We start from the raw sequence: 16,673 nt of genomic DNA on the forward strand, positions 1-16,673 counted from the left end.
GAAGCATCAAGTGATTAGCCACCCTTATGTTTTGCATCCAGGATAGAGGTACAACTCCCCCCTTTTGATACCCTACAGCCTGAGGCTTTCCAATTGTGGCTGAAAGAGAATAAACTGTAGTAGGAGAACCAAAGAAGAACCAGAACACACAGCAGCACTCTTGGTGTTCCTCTATATTCCTGTCTGCTTAGATCAGAAAGAGTGAGTTACAAAACAGCAGTGCACACAGGCTTATATCAGGCAGTTGGGAAAAATAAAGTCTCAGAAAGATGGATCTTTGTATTTTCCTAGTGTAAGCAAAGCAATGGGGCACACAAATATTAAACTTCCAATTATTACCTACATTAGTCAGTCAAAAAAGATGTACAGGTAATGTGCCCAGTGGGATTCAAAGACTCACAGAGAGCCTAATAAAAGTTCTTGTAGTTTTAAAGTTATGTCAAACTTTAAACTCAGATGATCTGATAAAGACTTTAAAGAGTCCTTGTAAAGCTTATAAAATATGCAGTAATCGCTTTAGAATCTGTAAAGCCTGCAGGCCTCCTAAATCCTTGAACTGCGACATTTCTGTTAAGAACTTTAACATGCAGCTCTAATCGGAAAGGCAACTATATAAAAATAGCACAGTGAAATAGAATGTGTATTTTCTGTCTGCTGTTTCCAGAGTAGATGTGTCCAGTTTACACATTAAAGCAAAATAAGGTAATGGCTGCTGCTGTTTGGTTTATGGTGACCCTATGGCAAACCTATTATGGGATGTGCTTTGCTTTCCTCTAAGGCTGAGAAAGTGTGATTTGCCCAGAGTCAACTGGTGGGTTTCTATGGCTAAGCAGGAATTTGAACCCTGGGCTCCAGAGTCATAGTCCAGCACTCAAACCACTATACCATACTGGCTCTCAGTGTAATGGTACACACTGTGGACAGCCATTCTTGGATGTGAAGAGTCCTTTGGATTATATCACCATGTGCCAAGTCCAGAGGCAGAATCCATGATACCATTCCTCCACTCCCAATTCCACTGCCTTTCCCCCCCATCTTAGTTTTATTAATCCTGCCTTGACGATGAGAATTTTTTGGAGGTGGCATGAAATGCTTCTCTGCAGGACCCAGAGAAGAGAGTTTCCCCTCCTATATGGTTTCCTATTAGATTCCAAAAAGGAGTGTGTGTGTGTATATAAATTAATATGTTTTGAGATTTTTTCATCCTCAGCTTCTGCAAATTCCATGGACACTTCACCTAATATTGACATGACAAACACGGCTTCGCCTTTAAATTCTCCCATTCCTTTAAAGCAGTTGAAGAATATTTCATTAAGGTTATAATATCAAGAAATCATATGTGTACTAAATTTGAATCTTATTTTTACAGTATTAATAGTAATTGTAAAGAAATAACAACAACAACAATAATAATAATTCTCCCATTCCTTGCTTTGTGGATAGCCAGAATGTTTTCAGTGAGCTGTGGATTCCTGTTTCTAATTGTTCTGCAAACAACACAACTGTTTTCCAAAGAGACAATTTTCTGTTTATAGGAAGGACTCTCTTCTGCCACTTGCTTTTGAGAAAATAGGAGTGCTTTATGTTAAATGAAGGAATAAATGCATCTTGTCATCAGCACGAGTCCAAGAGGTAGTGGCTTAAAATCCACTAATGAAACTTTGATTTGCCACTTTCCTGTGAACTTTCAAAATTTAATGAATTATTTTGTTGAAAGGATGCCAAAATGCAAACTTTCCTCCCCAAGAAGGAGGAGGAGCCTGCCTGCAAAAGATATCCTCCCCATAATAACATCTTTACTAAGGACTGAAACAACATGAAGGCATCTGACTAGCATCTCCAATTGTTTTTTTCTCCTGTTTGGTTTGTAACATCTTATTTTTATTTTTTTATTTACTGTATTTTTACCCCACAATTCAGCCAAAAAGGCTCTCAGAGCGGCTTACAGAAAGTTAGTTAGACATTTCCCTTCCCTCAAGCTTACATCTTGTCTGATGAAGAAGCCCATGGAGCTTCGAAAGCTTGCAACAAATATACTGTGCATTTCGGTTAGCCAATAAAGGTATCACTGATGGATTTTTGTTTATATTTGTTAAATGGTCAACACAGCTACCCCGAATGTTTCCTCTCCAAGGTGTACCTCAGTGGTCAGAGATAGGTTTCCATAAAGACATTTAGCAGTTCATGAACAAAAAATAATATTTGATCCAGTGAATTAGAATCCCTCAAGCAAAATGACAATGGGCCCAAGAATGTTTAATATTCAAAGACTTTCAGACAGTGGGGAGAAAATCACTAAAATTACTCATTGCTTCTTTCAAGGATGAAATTGATGAAACATTACAGCCCTACGCCCTATTATGAACAGCCTAAATGTTCATAATAGAATGTAATGAGATATCTATATTAGAAATTTAATTGATATTTCCCTAATTGATTTTAAGAAGGGGAAACTGTATTAGCAATTTCATGTCAGAGTTCTGAAAGATATTCTTCAGTCACCAAATGGCTACAATTATTTAAATGGAAATTCTATCAATGCGTGACCTCTCCAACTTAAATTATCCTTACCTGATTCGGAGTATTTATAGTCATCTTCTAATGTTTCAGGAGAAAAAAACCTCCTCAGGACTGTGCGAAGACATCTCTGATCCCATGCATCTGTAACTCGCCCTCCATATGTAATCTCCCCTGCAAAATTAGTTTTATGGGTTACAATCTCATAACTCATTTGTGAAATATAACGTAATTTTAGTTATACTTTCTGTGGAGTATGTATTTTACATGGCTGAAATAATGATTAATAACATTTAACAAAATGTGATGTTACCATGCATCCAGTTCTCTAAATGCCTTAGGAGAAAATATGAAAATATTAATTGCTAAACAAATTATGCATTTGATTGCACTACTAATTTAAACATAGTGTTGGGGATGCCATGCTGGCCATATTATAAATTTCAAAATCTATATTGCAGTAATACCTTTATGAGAACAACCCCAAAGTCACTAAAAACTGTGCAAGCTTAAGAAATCATTCAGGCCTCTTTGTCAGTAAAAAAGAGGGGGAAACAGGACAGGAGGGATAACTTTGGCTTGAAGTTATGTAGACTGCATATTGTACTGAGATGTTATGGAAGGAAGTGGCTGCAAACTTCCAAATTTTAAAATGCAATTACTGACTGCTCAAATTTTGATAGCATATGTACTGGCGCATAATTAGTCAATTTAGTATTTAATAGAGAGACATAGCATGTGTAAACTAGACATGCCAGTTTTGAATCTGGCACAGTGAGCCCTGTAGTAACATGTATTCCTTTCTATGATTGATTTCTTCCTTGATTGCAGGCCCTAAACACATAATTTTGGTTTCCAAGCACTTCCACAAAGCAGTGATTACAGCTGTCAAGGAACTGTGAGTACATTTAGGAATTGCTTCAAAAAACAGACCAAATCATGCAATTGTACAATTTCAAGCCCCTGTAGATCTAGTCAGATAGCCAATGGTGAGGAATGCTGGGAGTTGCACTCTAACAGTATTTGCAGGGCCACATGATTCTCACCCCAATTAAAACCACATAAGTATTTAAATGCATATTGTTCATATAGGAGCTCCAATATGAGCGTCTTTAAAAATAGACTGTTAATCAAAGAAATACATCTGTTTTGAAATGGTCTGTTTTGAAATGGCATGAAAAAGAACACCAAAGTGAACATTTCAATATAGCAGTTACTAATAATTGAATGTGTCTTGTTTTAAAGATCTTTTTCTCATTCCAAAGTTGCAGTTCCCTTTTGCAGAAGTAGAGAGGTTTTTGTGCTAGCTAAACTGGTATGTAAGAATAAGAAAAAATGTTTGTTTTACAAAAAGGAAAAAAATAACATTTGAAAATAGTTGTCGTTTTAACATAGTCGTGTACACATAGTGTAATTTCTAAAGCCATCTAATTTTATTATTTAGAATACAACTGTATTATGGTAGGATCGGAATTTATATTAGGTTAGAAGGAATACCAGCTGCTAAGCCATACTTCAGATCAGCTGAACTGATTCTGATTCTAGCTTGACTTCACAGATTACTCACTTGCAAGAACCCAATAAATTTCTGCACAGTAAAATAATGCACATACAAGATCACATATAGGATATTTTATTCTGTTTTAATTTCTACAGCCATAATATAATAATAAAAATTAAAATAAACACTTTCCAAACTGTATAATCCATCATTTTTTTAAAAAAATATTCTTTTTACCATACAAAACAAAACAAGACAAACATACAAGTCACCAAAATAGTACAGACAACCTCTATCTAAATCCCCAACCCCCTCCCTCCATCCTCTGGTGTCTGATCGGGCATTGGTGTCAGAGCTCCAACACCCCTTCCCCCCATGTGCTCTGCTCACCTACCGGAAGCTCCTATGACAACTCTATCATGGGGGTTTGTTGGCAATATTTGTTCACAGAGGGCTTGCCTTTGCCTTCCTCTGAGGCTGAGAGAATGTGACTTCCCCAAGGACACCCAGTGGATTTCCATGGCCCAACAGGGATTCCAAGCCTGGTTCAATGCTTGAACTATCAGTCCACATTGGCTCTTGTATTATGGAATATATATGCATCATTGCTTTAATCTTATATTTTCTCTACTTCTTTACCCCAAGGACACACTGTCTTCTTGCAGTAGCATTGCAAAAATTACAATTAAAATAGATTATGCGAGTAGATGTAATAATAATTCATATGACTTTTTCCTGCTTATTGACCCATTTCCTTGTCTTTCTAGGAATGGGAACCTGAAACTGTTCAACTGAAAAGATGACACTAATGTTTATGGCATTTATTCATAACAGATTTTAGGGTTCTGTTTCAAGTAGATACTCTGTCTGAAATGATATAACGATTTACTATATCTGGCAAGATTCTGTGGCAGATCTATTTTTAGATTTTCCAGGTGACCTATACTCCAGGTTCTTGATTCATCACAGGTCTAGTGATATCACTGACATTGCAATACAGAATGAAGACCATAATGGCCTGAGGCTGAGGAGAACCCAGATTTGCTAAGACCTCAATTCACAAGGAAGCCTTCTGATATATTGCATGATCAGCTATGCAACCAATCCCTGAAAATTAACGATACTGGCAATGATGCAGAAAGGATTGAAGTATATCAACAAGTTGCTAATGCACAGTTGAGCTTGTCAATCAGAGTCAATCATGCATGTGCAATGAGGTGGAACACAGAAATGTCCCAGGGACACTTTCATCCAACCTTCTACTATCTCTACCAGAAGATGTTTCTTTTTCTATATGTCATTAGATTTTCTGATCCCCCCTCCCAGATTCTCATCATTGACAGGTGATGAATCAATGGCATATAGATTTGTTACTGACATATAGATTTCTTACCACCATTTGACTGCTGGATTTTTAAAGTTGTTATAATATTTGATTATGTAAGGCACATTATTTGATGATGTAAGACACATCTCTAAATAAATACTCTGAATAAAGGCTGAATCAGGCCCTGCTGTGCATAGGCAAGGGCATTTTCAAGATGTTATGAAATGCAGAATGTATTATGTAATCCTGAAATGACTCTACAGTCCTCTGAATTAGAATTCCTTTATTATGGCCTTTGCAAAATCTCTTCAGACTGAGATTCACTGAAACTATCACCCTCCCAAAAACCTAGGCTGTATTCTTGCTGAACATCCGCATAGAAGCAAGGCAAGTTAGGTTCAGCTGATATTGTTAGCTTTGGCCCAGTACAGACCGGCACTTTCCACTGGCCTGGGGCCGAAAGTAGGATTTTGTACGGCTGGGCGTCTGCACATGCCCTGCTCTATGATTGGTGTGTGGGAGCAATCACTGCACACACTTGTCCATACGGGGCGTGCAATGATGACATCTGTGCGGCACAGTGCCAAAACAGCGCTGTGCCGATGTCATTGTATGCAAGGGCACCAATGGTGCCCTGTGTGCGGCCTAAAAAGAACCTGCTGGGAGCAGGTTCTTTTTAGGCCTGCCGGATGCCTCAGCATTTATCTGCTGCAGCCTCCATCCACAGGAGAAAGGCTTTCGTTTATAAATTCTTTCTATCTTGAGAGCTGCTGTAAAATGAGCTGAATGGGTTTTGATAAATGGAGGATTTGTTTAAACAAAATGTCTGATTTGTTTATTTAGAAAAGAAAAGCCAGCATTTCATCTTTTTAGAAACTATGATATGCATAATTTAATCCAAACAAGGAATGTAGCAAACCATAGTAATTATGATGTTTCCTGCTCAGGTTTGTTCAAATAATAGGAAAGAAGACCAAAACTAATCTAGAGGCAGTGGTGGAAACAAATGACTGGTAATGATCTGTTGAAAAAGCTAGGAAGAAGGGAAATGAAATTGAAGAGGGAGATATTGTCCTCCCAAATTGAAACTTTAACATGAATATTATGCATATTTTCATTTTAGGTATTCCCTGTGTGCCCATAAATGTGCACAAACATTATTTTGTTTCTCTTTAAATGCCTGGAACGAAGAGGATCAGGATGGCAAACCTTGCCTTTCCATATATTCAAAAACATGCCCTGCTGTTCCTTGAGACTCCCAAAGGAAGCTGGTAGAAGCTGATGGCAGTCAATCAAAGCAAATAAAGTCCTATCAAGCAAGTAGATTTCGGTCACAGCACTGTATCAGATTAAGCAGATACAGTACAGGCAAGTAAACAGCTAAAGACTAGGCATTGCTGAGGAAGAAAGAAACAAGACCTTTCTGAGTGAGTCCTGCTGGCTAGAATTCTGTTTTACTAGGACAGGGACGGAGAGTGTGATCCTCCAGATGTTGGTGGATTGTAACATTCATCCATCCTAGTATGTATAACCAATTGTGAAGTTGCATGCCAACAACATCTGGAGGTTACATACTTCCTATCCCTGTCTCACATGAACCGGATGCTGTTGTCTCAGCAAAGAATCAAAATCAGCTGAAGCCTTACATCAACTGACAGTAACTGTAATGTGATTGACACAGCCCCTCCTGGAGGACTTGACTTGATTATTTGAAGGGCCACAACTTGATTTTGTACTTATCTCTGTTAAGCTTGGGATATCAGGAGTCAGAGGACAGCCTGTATTAAGTGTCTATGCTCATGGAATTAGCTTGTGTCTTAGACTCATCAGATCTACTGCTGCCAAGCTGAGAAGTGGTTCTAGTGCAATAGTGAGGCTGTGGTGTGGTCTCATTCCCCCATGGAAGTCAATCCCATCTCAAAGCTAGAGCCAGAACTTAAAATCTTTCCTCACTCTATTTCCTGCCTTTCCATCACAAAGCCACTGCCAGAATTTAAATCCTTTCCTCACTTTCTTTTCCACCTTCACCCCAGGAAGCCTCTGCCATAATTTAAACCCCTTCCTCACTTCCTTTTCCACCTTCATACCCTGAAACCAGCATCAGAATTTAAACACCCTTCCTCACTTTCTTTTCCAGCTTTGCAACGCAAATCCAGTGCCAGAATTTAAATCCCTTCCTCTCTCCCCTTTCCACCTTCACAGCATGAAGCTTCTGCCAGAACCCTGTGAGGAGGATTACACTGGATCAGTTCCAGTTGGTGAGTACTGCAGATGTGGACAAGCTACAGGGGCAAATAAGGAAGACAATTTGTCTTCTTGATCCCTGTCCTTCTTGACCAGCCGTCCAGGGGAGATTTCAATTACAATATATTATTAATGCATCTCTCAGAGAGAGAAGTTTTCCATCTTGTTTAAAAGAAGCAGTGGTACCACCACATTTAAAAAAGCCTTCCCTGGACTTAAATAACTATACACCAGTATCAAACTATAAACCAGTAATAGAAAGGACAGTTGATTCCCAACTTGAGGCAGTCTTGAATGATACACGTTATCTAGACCCATTTCAAACCAGTTTCAGAGCCGGATACAGAGTTGAGACTACTATGGTCACCTCATTGGATGAGATTTGTTTGAGGATTGATAGGGGAATGTATCCCTGCCGGTGCTTTTGGATCTCTCAGTGACATTCGATACCATCAACCATGGTATCCTTCTGGGATGCCTGGGGGATCTGGGAATCAGAGACACTATACTTCAGTGGTTCCAGTCCAGATATCTCAGGTAGGTTCCAAATGATGATGCTTAGGAAGAACTGATCCTTAGAAAAGACACTGTTATATGGCATACCATAAGGTGCCCTTCTATCCTCAGTGCCATTCAACATCTGCATGAAATCACTGGGAGAGATCATCCAGAGGCAAGGGAAGGGGTGCTAACAGTATGATGGAGAAGGTCGGCAGCTGTCAACCACAGGGCTTTTTCTTCAGCCACCCCTAGACTGTGGAACAACCTGCCAGAAGAGGTTCAACAGCTGAATAAATTATCTGAACTTAAAGCAGCAATAAAGGCCAGTCTTTTCCGGCAGGCCTATCCCGATGATTTTTAAATTGTGAATTTTAAATGATGAATTTTAAATGTGTATTTTAAATGTTTTATTTGTCCTTTTAAATTGATGTGTGTTTTTAACCGATGTTGCATTTTTAATTGATGTGTATTTGTTAATCTATTATTGTTCCCTGCCTTGATCCATGGGGAGAAGTGGCTAACAAATAGTATTTATTTGTGGAAGTACGTACATTTATTTTTTTAAAAAAATTGGTTGAAAATTGGGCCCTGTATAACTTACAAGGAACCTCTCTGAGGCTGCCACTGAAGTAAAATAAATTAGCTGTAAACAAGTGTTTGACGGTCATGGCTGAATGAACAAATCTTTACAACTCATACTGACAGAGTACTTTCAGTTGCAATTTGTGCCCACTGAACAACCTTCACTTAGCAAGCAACCTTGAAAGCACTTGTATTCAGCTCAAAGAATTTGCAGTAATTTTAATCTTCAGCTCGGTAGAACAGTGAACAGAATAACGGGACTTATTTGCCATTTACACTGGAGGGAGATATTTCAGTCTGTGGCACAAGTAACTAATGGGGAGAAAGGTTTTTTTTAAAAAAAACAGCCTCCAAAAGTAAATGTGTAAACATGATACTTAAATTTAACTTGACATGTCATTACTTCTCGAAAGAGAACATTCAAGGCTTTGAAAAGTTATTACTTCTTCAAAGAGAAAATGCAAGCCTTTGGGCAAGTCAAACAACATTTGTTTAAACAAAATATTAAGTAAAAGACTTTATAATGTATGCAAATTAACAAAAGGTAATATGCACTGCCTAATCCAAAATAAACAGGTTTCTGTTGCTATCTGTTCTAACCATACATTTTAAGTTAATATATATTCTACTCTTCATGACTCCTCATATATACTTATCTTTTTGTAATATATTTTATTCTTGCAGAGAACAGCCACCCCAGTGTTGATGAGGCTGAAGTTTTGAGAAGAGACTTTTGACTCCTGATTTCCCTTGACAGTCTGAAGAAATGGTGGTAGGACATGGCTCCAGGTAGACAGCCAGGAAAAACACCTGTATCTCCTCCAGACACATATCTCAATCAACATAACCTGCATTTAAACAAGAGCAGCTGGAGGCTACGCTACACCAGTGCCACACAGCAAAGGACAACTTTATATCTATCTTTATAGCTATCATTTGAAAAGGGGTGGAAGCAAGTCTTTACTATTCTTTTAAAAAAACTTTCTCTTTTTTTTTTACCATTCTGACATTTCTTATGGACTCTTGTTTATATACCTAAGAAAACAAAAGACATTATATGATCTATAAGGGTTGTTTCTATCCCATTTCTACAAAATTTCTTGGAGCATCACAAAAAACGTACAGTGGTCCCTTCACATTCACTGGTGTTAGGAGTTAAGGACCCTCATGAATATGGGGAAAAACGCAAATAAAAAAACCACTATTCTTTTTACCTAAGAGAACATTTCTCTAGGAATCTCCAGGTCCTCCAGTGCAACTCTATGGTCAACTCTCCCAGACGTTGATTGTGGGATCATGGTGGAGGGCCTACAAATGCCTAGAGAAGTATTTTCCCTAGGGACTTCTAAATTCTCCAGCAAAATTCTATGGTCAACGCCTGGCAGAGTTGCGCTGGAGGACTTAACAGATTTCTAGAGAGAACATATTTATCAAAATTGCAAATAATCAAATCCCACAAAAGTCAAAGCCACAAATGAGGAGAGCCAACTGTATAGATATTATACAAACATACTGGGAAAAACATGTTAAAATAATAAAATATCGTGTTAGATGTGACATCAAGTATTAAAATGTTCTTGAGTTTGGGTATCATATATATGTCAGTCATTATGGCAATACAACTGAGTGTACCTCATACTTGGTACTACAGTCTTTGTCCCCCCGCCCCGCCCCAAATTAGAAATATTTATTGAGAAGAGGTAGAGAGAAGAATTCTTTGTTGGCATAATATAATTACTGCAGAATGGTATCCTTACTCCCTCCTTCACTGAATTCTCTTAGCTTCAGTTGACTTCTCTTATGGTGCTAGTCTAAACTCACTGCCCACTTCCATAATGATGAGCTAGAAGAAACTTTCTCCCTCTGCCTTGAGACTACTTCCAGCCCAGCAGCTAAAAGCAGTAGGATTATCAGTTTCACAAAACAGGAATTTATTAATTATTTTAATATGGGTAGTAGGAGTTGATTGTTGAGACCCATATAATTAATTTACTTTGGTAAAAACTGTGTAAAAACTGTATTCGATTATATCTTGCCTTAATTTTTGCTGTTTTGAATATACTCTTTAGGTGCTTATGGTTCCAAAATGGATGAAAGAGAGCTTAAATCAGACTGTTTTCTGACTTAAAAGGGAACAGTAGTAGAAATTAGAAGGAGCCTACTGATATATGGAGAAATAATGACCCTTGGAAAGATAAAGGGATTTCATATGATTTGGAAAATAAAGAAATAGAAGAGCAACTATCTCAAGATCTCTTGATTTATTTTAAAATAATTTTGGATAATTAATTCAGAAATTTTGAAGCTAGATTGAACCAAACGTTGAAAGACAGATAATAAAATGGCAGCTGAAATTAGGGAAATGATCAAACGTTGAGGGAAATTGCTTAAGAGAGTTTTTATTATTGGGGAGTAAGGACAGGTTGCATACATGTAACTGTAATTCTTCAAGTGGTCATCTGTGAATTCACACAAATGGGTTATCCTATGCCTGCCCAGTGCCTCCTTTGGATCTTTCTATAGCATTCTGAAGAGCTTGGGCAGTAGCCCTACAGCAGCCTATATAAGGTGCTTCCTGCTGAAACCCACCAGTTCCATAGAATGCTGATGCAGCCATCCATGTGAACCAGCAAGATATGAAGAAGGAAGGACGGGTGGGGTTGTGTGAGTTCAAAGACGACCACTTCAAGAACAAGTTACAGATATGCAAACTGTCCTTCTTTCTGGTCTCTGTGACTCACTCAAATGGGAGACTAGCAAGTTACAAGTAGGAGGTATGAGTGTTGATGCAAACAATCAAGCTTTACTGAAAAACATGTGCACAGTCAACAACCACAAGCACAACAACCCCTCTGCTCCAATATGTCATGCATAAAGAATGACCGAATTCACACCGTTTTAAAGGAAGAATCCCCGAGACAATAAAACACAGAACCAAGACAAGGTTGGATCTGAAGGCATTCAGCAATACAGTAGAGAGGTAGCATTCAACAGTAATGATTTACAGCTGAGTTCAAAGGTATCCAGCAATACGGTACAAAGATAACATTCAATCAATACAATACAGCTTTCCCAAGCTCAAGACCTCAAGTCCATTCTATAATGTGAAATAAATCATATGCTGGGACCAAGTAGCCACAAAGCAAATGTCTTTGATTGAAACGCCGTTTATAAAAAACATGGGAAGCGGCAATCGCTCTGGTGGAGTGGGCTTGAACTGAGTTGGAGTGTCCTTCTTTACTAGTTTGTTAGACAACCACATAGTCAATGTTACCCACTTTGAAAAATGTTGCTAGGAGACAGGTAGTCCCTTCCTTGATATCAAATAGCAAACAAACAGTCTGTGAGAGTATGGAGGGCTGCAGGCCTGTCCACATAGAAGGCCAGTGCCCTAAGTACATCGAGGTGATGTCAGACTGGTGTTTTGAAACATGGAAAGCAAAACAACTTTCTGGTTGAGATGGAAGGAGGATACCACCTTTGGCAAGAAGGTGATGTTGGGTCTTAACACAACCCTGTCTGGATGGAACTGAAGATATGGGCCATTTACCTGAAAGGCACAAAGTTCCCCAGCTCTCCTTGCAATTGCGATGTCAATGAGAAAGGGAGTCTCCATGACAGCAGCTGTAGACCATATGTTGCCATCAGCTCAGGGTCTCTTGCAGAGCTGGTCAAGCACCTGGTCAGACTGGAACCTTGCCTCAACAAGGAAAAGTACAATCTTCAGGCAACACATCAAATTCAGTTCATTGGAGAGATCCTAGACTCCATAGCCCAGGCCACTTTCCTACCTCTCGACCATTGTAACAAGCTATACAAGTCGGTACAGAGTTCCTCCACTGCCATCCCCTTTCCTTGTGTGTTATGTCTTTAAATTGTAAGCCTGAAGGCAGGTAACTTTTTTTTCCTGTTCTTTTTCTTGTAAAGCACTGTGTAGAGTGATGGTTCTCTATAAATAAATAAATAAACTCTTAGACAGAATTGTCTGTGCGTGTGTAGCAAGAGGCTTCAGGAGGAGGCAACAACTAACCAGTCATCTATGTATGAATACAAGATGACACCTTGCTACCGAAGAAAAGCAATCACAACAGCCATCACCTTTGTAAACATTCAAGAAGTTGTGCTGAGGATGAATGGTAGAACTTGAAACCTCTATGCCTTTCCTCCTACAGCGAAGCACAGGAAACATCTGTGACAAGGTGAAATTGAAATATGGAAGTAGGCATCTTATAGGTCTAAAATGGCATACTAATCCCCCTTTTGCATCAATGTAAGGGCAGATTATAAAATCACCATCATGGTGCCCCATAGACAAATGTAAAGGTTTACACCCTTCAAGTCTAGAATCAGCCTCAGACAACAATCCTTCAGGGTTCCACATCTGATGGAAATTTCAGAGCTGATCATGGAACAGTGGAGAGCCTTGGAATGGAGTGCACACTTGATTGCACCTTTCTGCATATAACTGTCTACTTCTTGGAGCAGAATGGAAGAAAGAGACGTGGATCAGCAGAGTCCTGTCAGAGGATTCAATGGCATAGCCTCGCCTCACTATGTTGATCATATGACCATTTTGAGTACTGTCCATACTTGTGGTCTCCATAGTGAAACCTGGAACAAGACTGGACAAGCCACTGTCCCCACAGTCAGTGATGTACTGATCAGTCATGATCTGATGACCTGCCAACTTATGTGCCTTGGATTGCAGGGGAGAAGCCACCTTGTGTTCTTGATTCCCAAGCCTGTAAGAATGGTGTCATTTTCTCCCAAAGGAATTGGTTGGAGGCCCCCATACAAACCAAGTAGTTTGGATCTTGGTAGATGAGAGCAGCTGATTAGTAAAACTTTGAGTTTCTTGACCTCCTTGTCCACAGGTGTAGAATGCAGACAGAATGAAGCTTTCAACTGGACAGCACTGACAATGATGGAATTAGGTTTGAGGTGCTGCCTTAGAGAAGGAATGGCTAAATCATCTATTCTGCAGAGAGTCTTATTTGCTGAAAGTAGATGGAATGGATGATGGTGTCAACCAAGACTTCTGAATTACTTGAGTGAGGTATGAAAGTATCAGTAAAGCTGCAGGAGTGGTTGCTTGCAATAGGATCCACAGGAAAACTGGATCCTCAATCGGAGTGAGTTGTTACTAGACCTTAATGTCGAGAGACCTGGCGATGAGGAGCATCTTGTCAACGAACACCTTGAGATCATCTCTTGGGACCTTTCATTTAGAGGTACCAACTTCTGTTGAGACTGCCTTCTCCATACTCAACTTTGATGTCTTCAAAGCCAAGGACTGATGCCGAAGGTCCATTTAATCTATCAGAGTCAAAGGATGCTGACAATGCACAGGTGCTTGTGGTTCCTCTCTCTTGCATCTTGCCTGTTGTGTGAATGCACACATAATGCAACAAAAATTAAAGAATCAGTAGCCAAAATGATAGCTTTGGGGAACCAGTGGCAAAGAAAATAAAAGCTTTTTAAAAAGCAGGATCAGTAAGATGGATGTGTGACTAAAATATCAAAGGACTTTAAGGATTTAAAATAGGGGTAGAGAAAGTGGCCTCTGGGCCCCATATGATTCAGTCCTATTTTTGCACCGCAGAAATTTGCAAAGGTTTCCAAGCTTGTGTGTGTGTGTGTTTTATGTGCTGCATATAAGAATAAAACAGCCAAAACACCACAAGGGATTTTAAATTAATTTAAGATATATTATGAAGATTTAGAAGATGTAAATAAATAAATAAATAAAGATTTGCTATTAGATTTAATCATAAATTTTTAAACTTAAAACTGCCCACATTTATTCACACTGACCTAAGTATTATTGAGGCACTGTTTATAGAACAGGAATGGGAATGGAATAAGAAAAAAAGAAGAACTTTAAGCATTCATGGGTTTGCATTGGAATTGTATAAAACATTATAAATAATGCTGCTGCAATATTAACATATTATTAATTAATCAGTTCGAACTGAAACATACCACAGGCAGAAGCAACAGTAACTGCTAGAAGAAATTGGAAAAGACTGACTCTAAATACTCTAAAGGCAACAAATCCCATCTGATCTTGGAAGCTAAGCAGCCCTGGTTAGTAATGAATGGGAGACTGCCTGTATTTACTGTTGTTTTGGTGTATTGTTAGTTGTCATGTTTTTTTAAGAATGTATTAATAAAATTTTTAAAAAAATGAATGGGAGACTGCCATATATTTCAGAGGAAGGAAGTGGCAAAACCACCTCTGAGTGTAAAGTCGAAGGCTTTCATGGCCGGCATTCCATAGTTTTTGTGTGGGAAAAACCCACAAAAAACCACCTCTGAGTATTCCTTGCCTAAAAAGACCCTATGAAATTCATGGGGTAACCATTAGTAGACAGGACATTTGAAGGAACAAACACACACACACCCTTCATATTATCACATTTCACTTAACAATATTTCAAAATCTTGTCCTTGTACTGTTGCAGAAGAGCTGATTTACTTATGTATTGCACTTTTTGATCACTCAATAACCAGAATTCTCTGGGTAGTGTATAATATTCACACACACACTGAGTGAAGACAGCACATATAAAAACCATGATTACACCAGCAACAAAGGGTAAAAATGTTATAGCATATATTAAAAATCAGAAGCAAGAGTGTTAAGATCTAAACACACACTTCAAAATGGAAGCAAGGTGAGTCTTTCTGGGGAGGATACTCCAAAGACCCTTTTTCTTGTAGCCACTAGCCCTTATTCGTCTGGTAAAAGGTCTCAGATTATAAACTTAGGATAAGAGTAGGTATATGTAGGAGGAATTCAAGTAGGGATGGGAGGCATAACAGCCAGCCTCCCCTCCCCAAAAATACACAGCAAAATAGCTCACAATGTACTCACATGCAACTTTCTAAAAATAAAATAAAATTGCAGGGTGCTGTACAACTGAAGGAAACAAAGTTGAGGGCTGCTCATGCTTACATTTGACTCAAATCGGCTTTAAATTTTAAAACTGGCACTTTGAATTGAGTCCAGGACAGACAGAAAGTACAGGTAGTGATTTAGCATGATAATTTCTGGTACAACCTCTGTTGATGTTTTAGAAGTAAAACAAAACAAAAAATGGCACTGGGTAACCAAGAAAGCTTGCCTTGGACTCTTGTAAGTTATACTTTGGATCCTGGTCTTTATTTCATTAATAATTTACAGTCTTGTGCTATTCACTGCTAAGTATTCATGTCACAGTTAGCATTAAGTTGTCAATGTACTTTACCTGTTATGTAAGTAAGAGCATCCCAAGGTACTTTCCCCTCTTGACAATAAAGATTGAGGTTCAGTAGGGCACACTCTCTGTCACTGTCATTAAATTCATAGCATATGTTCCAACCAAGTGGTCCAAATTTCTTCCTTTCCTTGAATAATAAGAGACAAAGAGATTACATTAGTCTAATCACTGTTTTCTAAGCATTTCACAGGGCAACAGTATGATTTTAAGATTCCTTAGCAGTAATTTCTGATCTGCAAAAGAAATGGCTTTAAGTTGGGTTCAGCATATTTCTACTAAAATAGTTTATACCACTGTTTTATTATGCCACCTCATAGAGTGGCAAACAGATAAAACAATATAATTTAAACAATTTCAAATTAAAATCAATAAATAATTTAAACAAGATAAAACACATTAAACAATTCAAACTAGACTAAATAATAATAATAGTAGTATTTATTTAAAATAATAAATAAATAAATAAAATTTTTATTTCTATACCGCCCTTCTATTCAATCAGGGCGGTGTACAACATCGTAAAAACATCAAAACAATGCATCAATTACATTTACATTAAAATTACAACATATTCAAACAATCAAGCCAGCTTGCCGCTGCTGGCCTGGGGGGGGGGGGGGAGAGCTAATTGGGGCTTGTGTCGGGGAATGCTGATTTAAACAAAAAAGTTTTAAGCCCCTTTTTAAACTGGGCCAGGGAGGTGGCCGAGCGGAGCTCAATGGGCAGAGAATTCCAGAGG

General features: G+C 38.5%; 1 protein-coding gene across 2 annotated transcripts in view; it reads right to left on the reverse strand.

Moving 5' to 3' along the window:
* The window catches only part of LOC149323271 (dynein axonemal heavy chain 6-like), a 187,108-nt gene that overhangs the window by 31,012 nt on the left and 139,423 nt on the right, over positions 1–16,673 (reverse strand). For both annotated transcript variants that reach the window (XM_089488669.1, XM_089488670.1), the window contains 2 exons: positions 15,923–16,061; positions 2,572–2,691 (listed from right to left, as the gene is read on the reverse strand). In XM_089488669.1, the coding sequence (XP_089344795.1) occupies positions 2,572–2,691; positions 15,923–16,061 (259 nt within the window). The remainder of the gene's footprint in view (positions 1–2,571; positions 2,692–15,922; positions 16,062–16,673) is intronic.

The sequence above is a fragment of the Sceloporus occidentalis genome, unplaced genomic scaffold (assembly GCF_023333645.1).
Source record: "Sceloporus occidentalis isolate IW3139 unplaced genomic scaffold, rSceOcc1.0.p SCAF_1, whole genome shotgun sequence".
Classification (NCBI taxonomy): domain Eukaryota; kingdom Metazoa; phylum Chordata; class Lepidosauria; order Squamata; family Phrynosomatidae; genus Sceloporus; species Sceloporus occidentalis.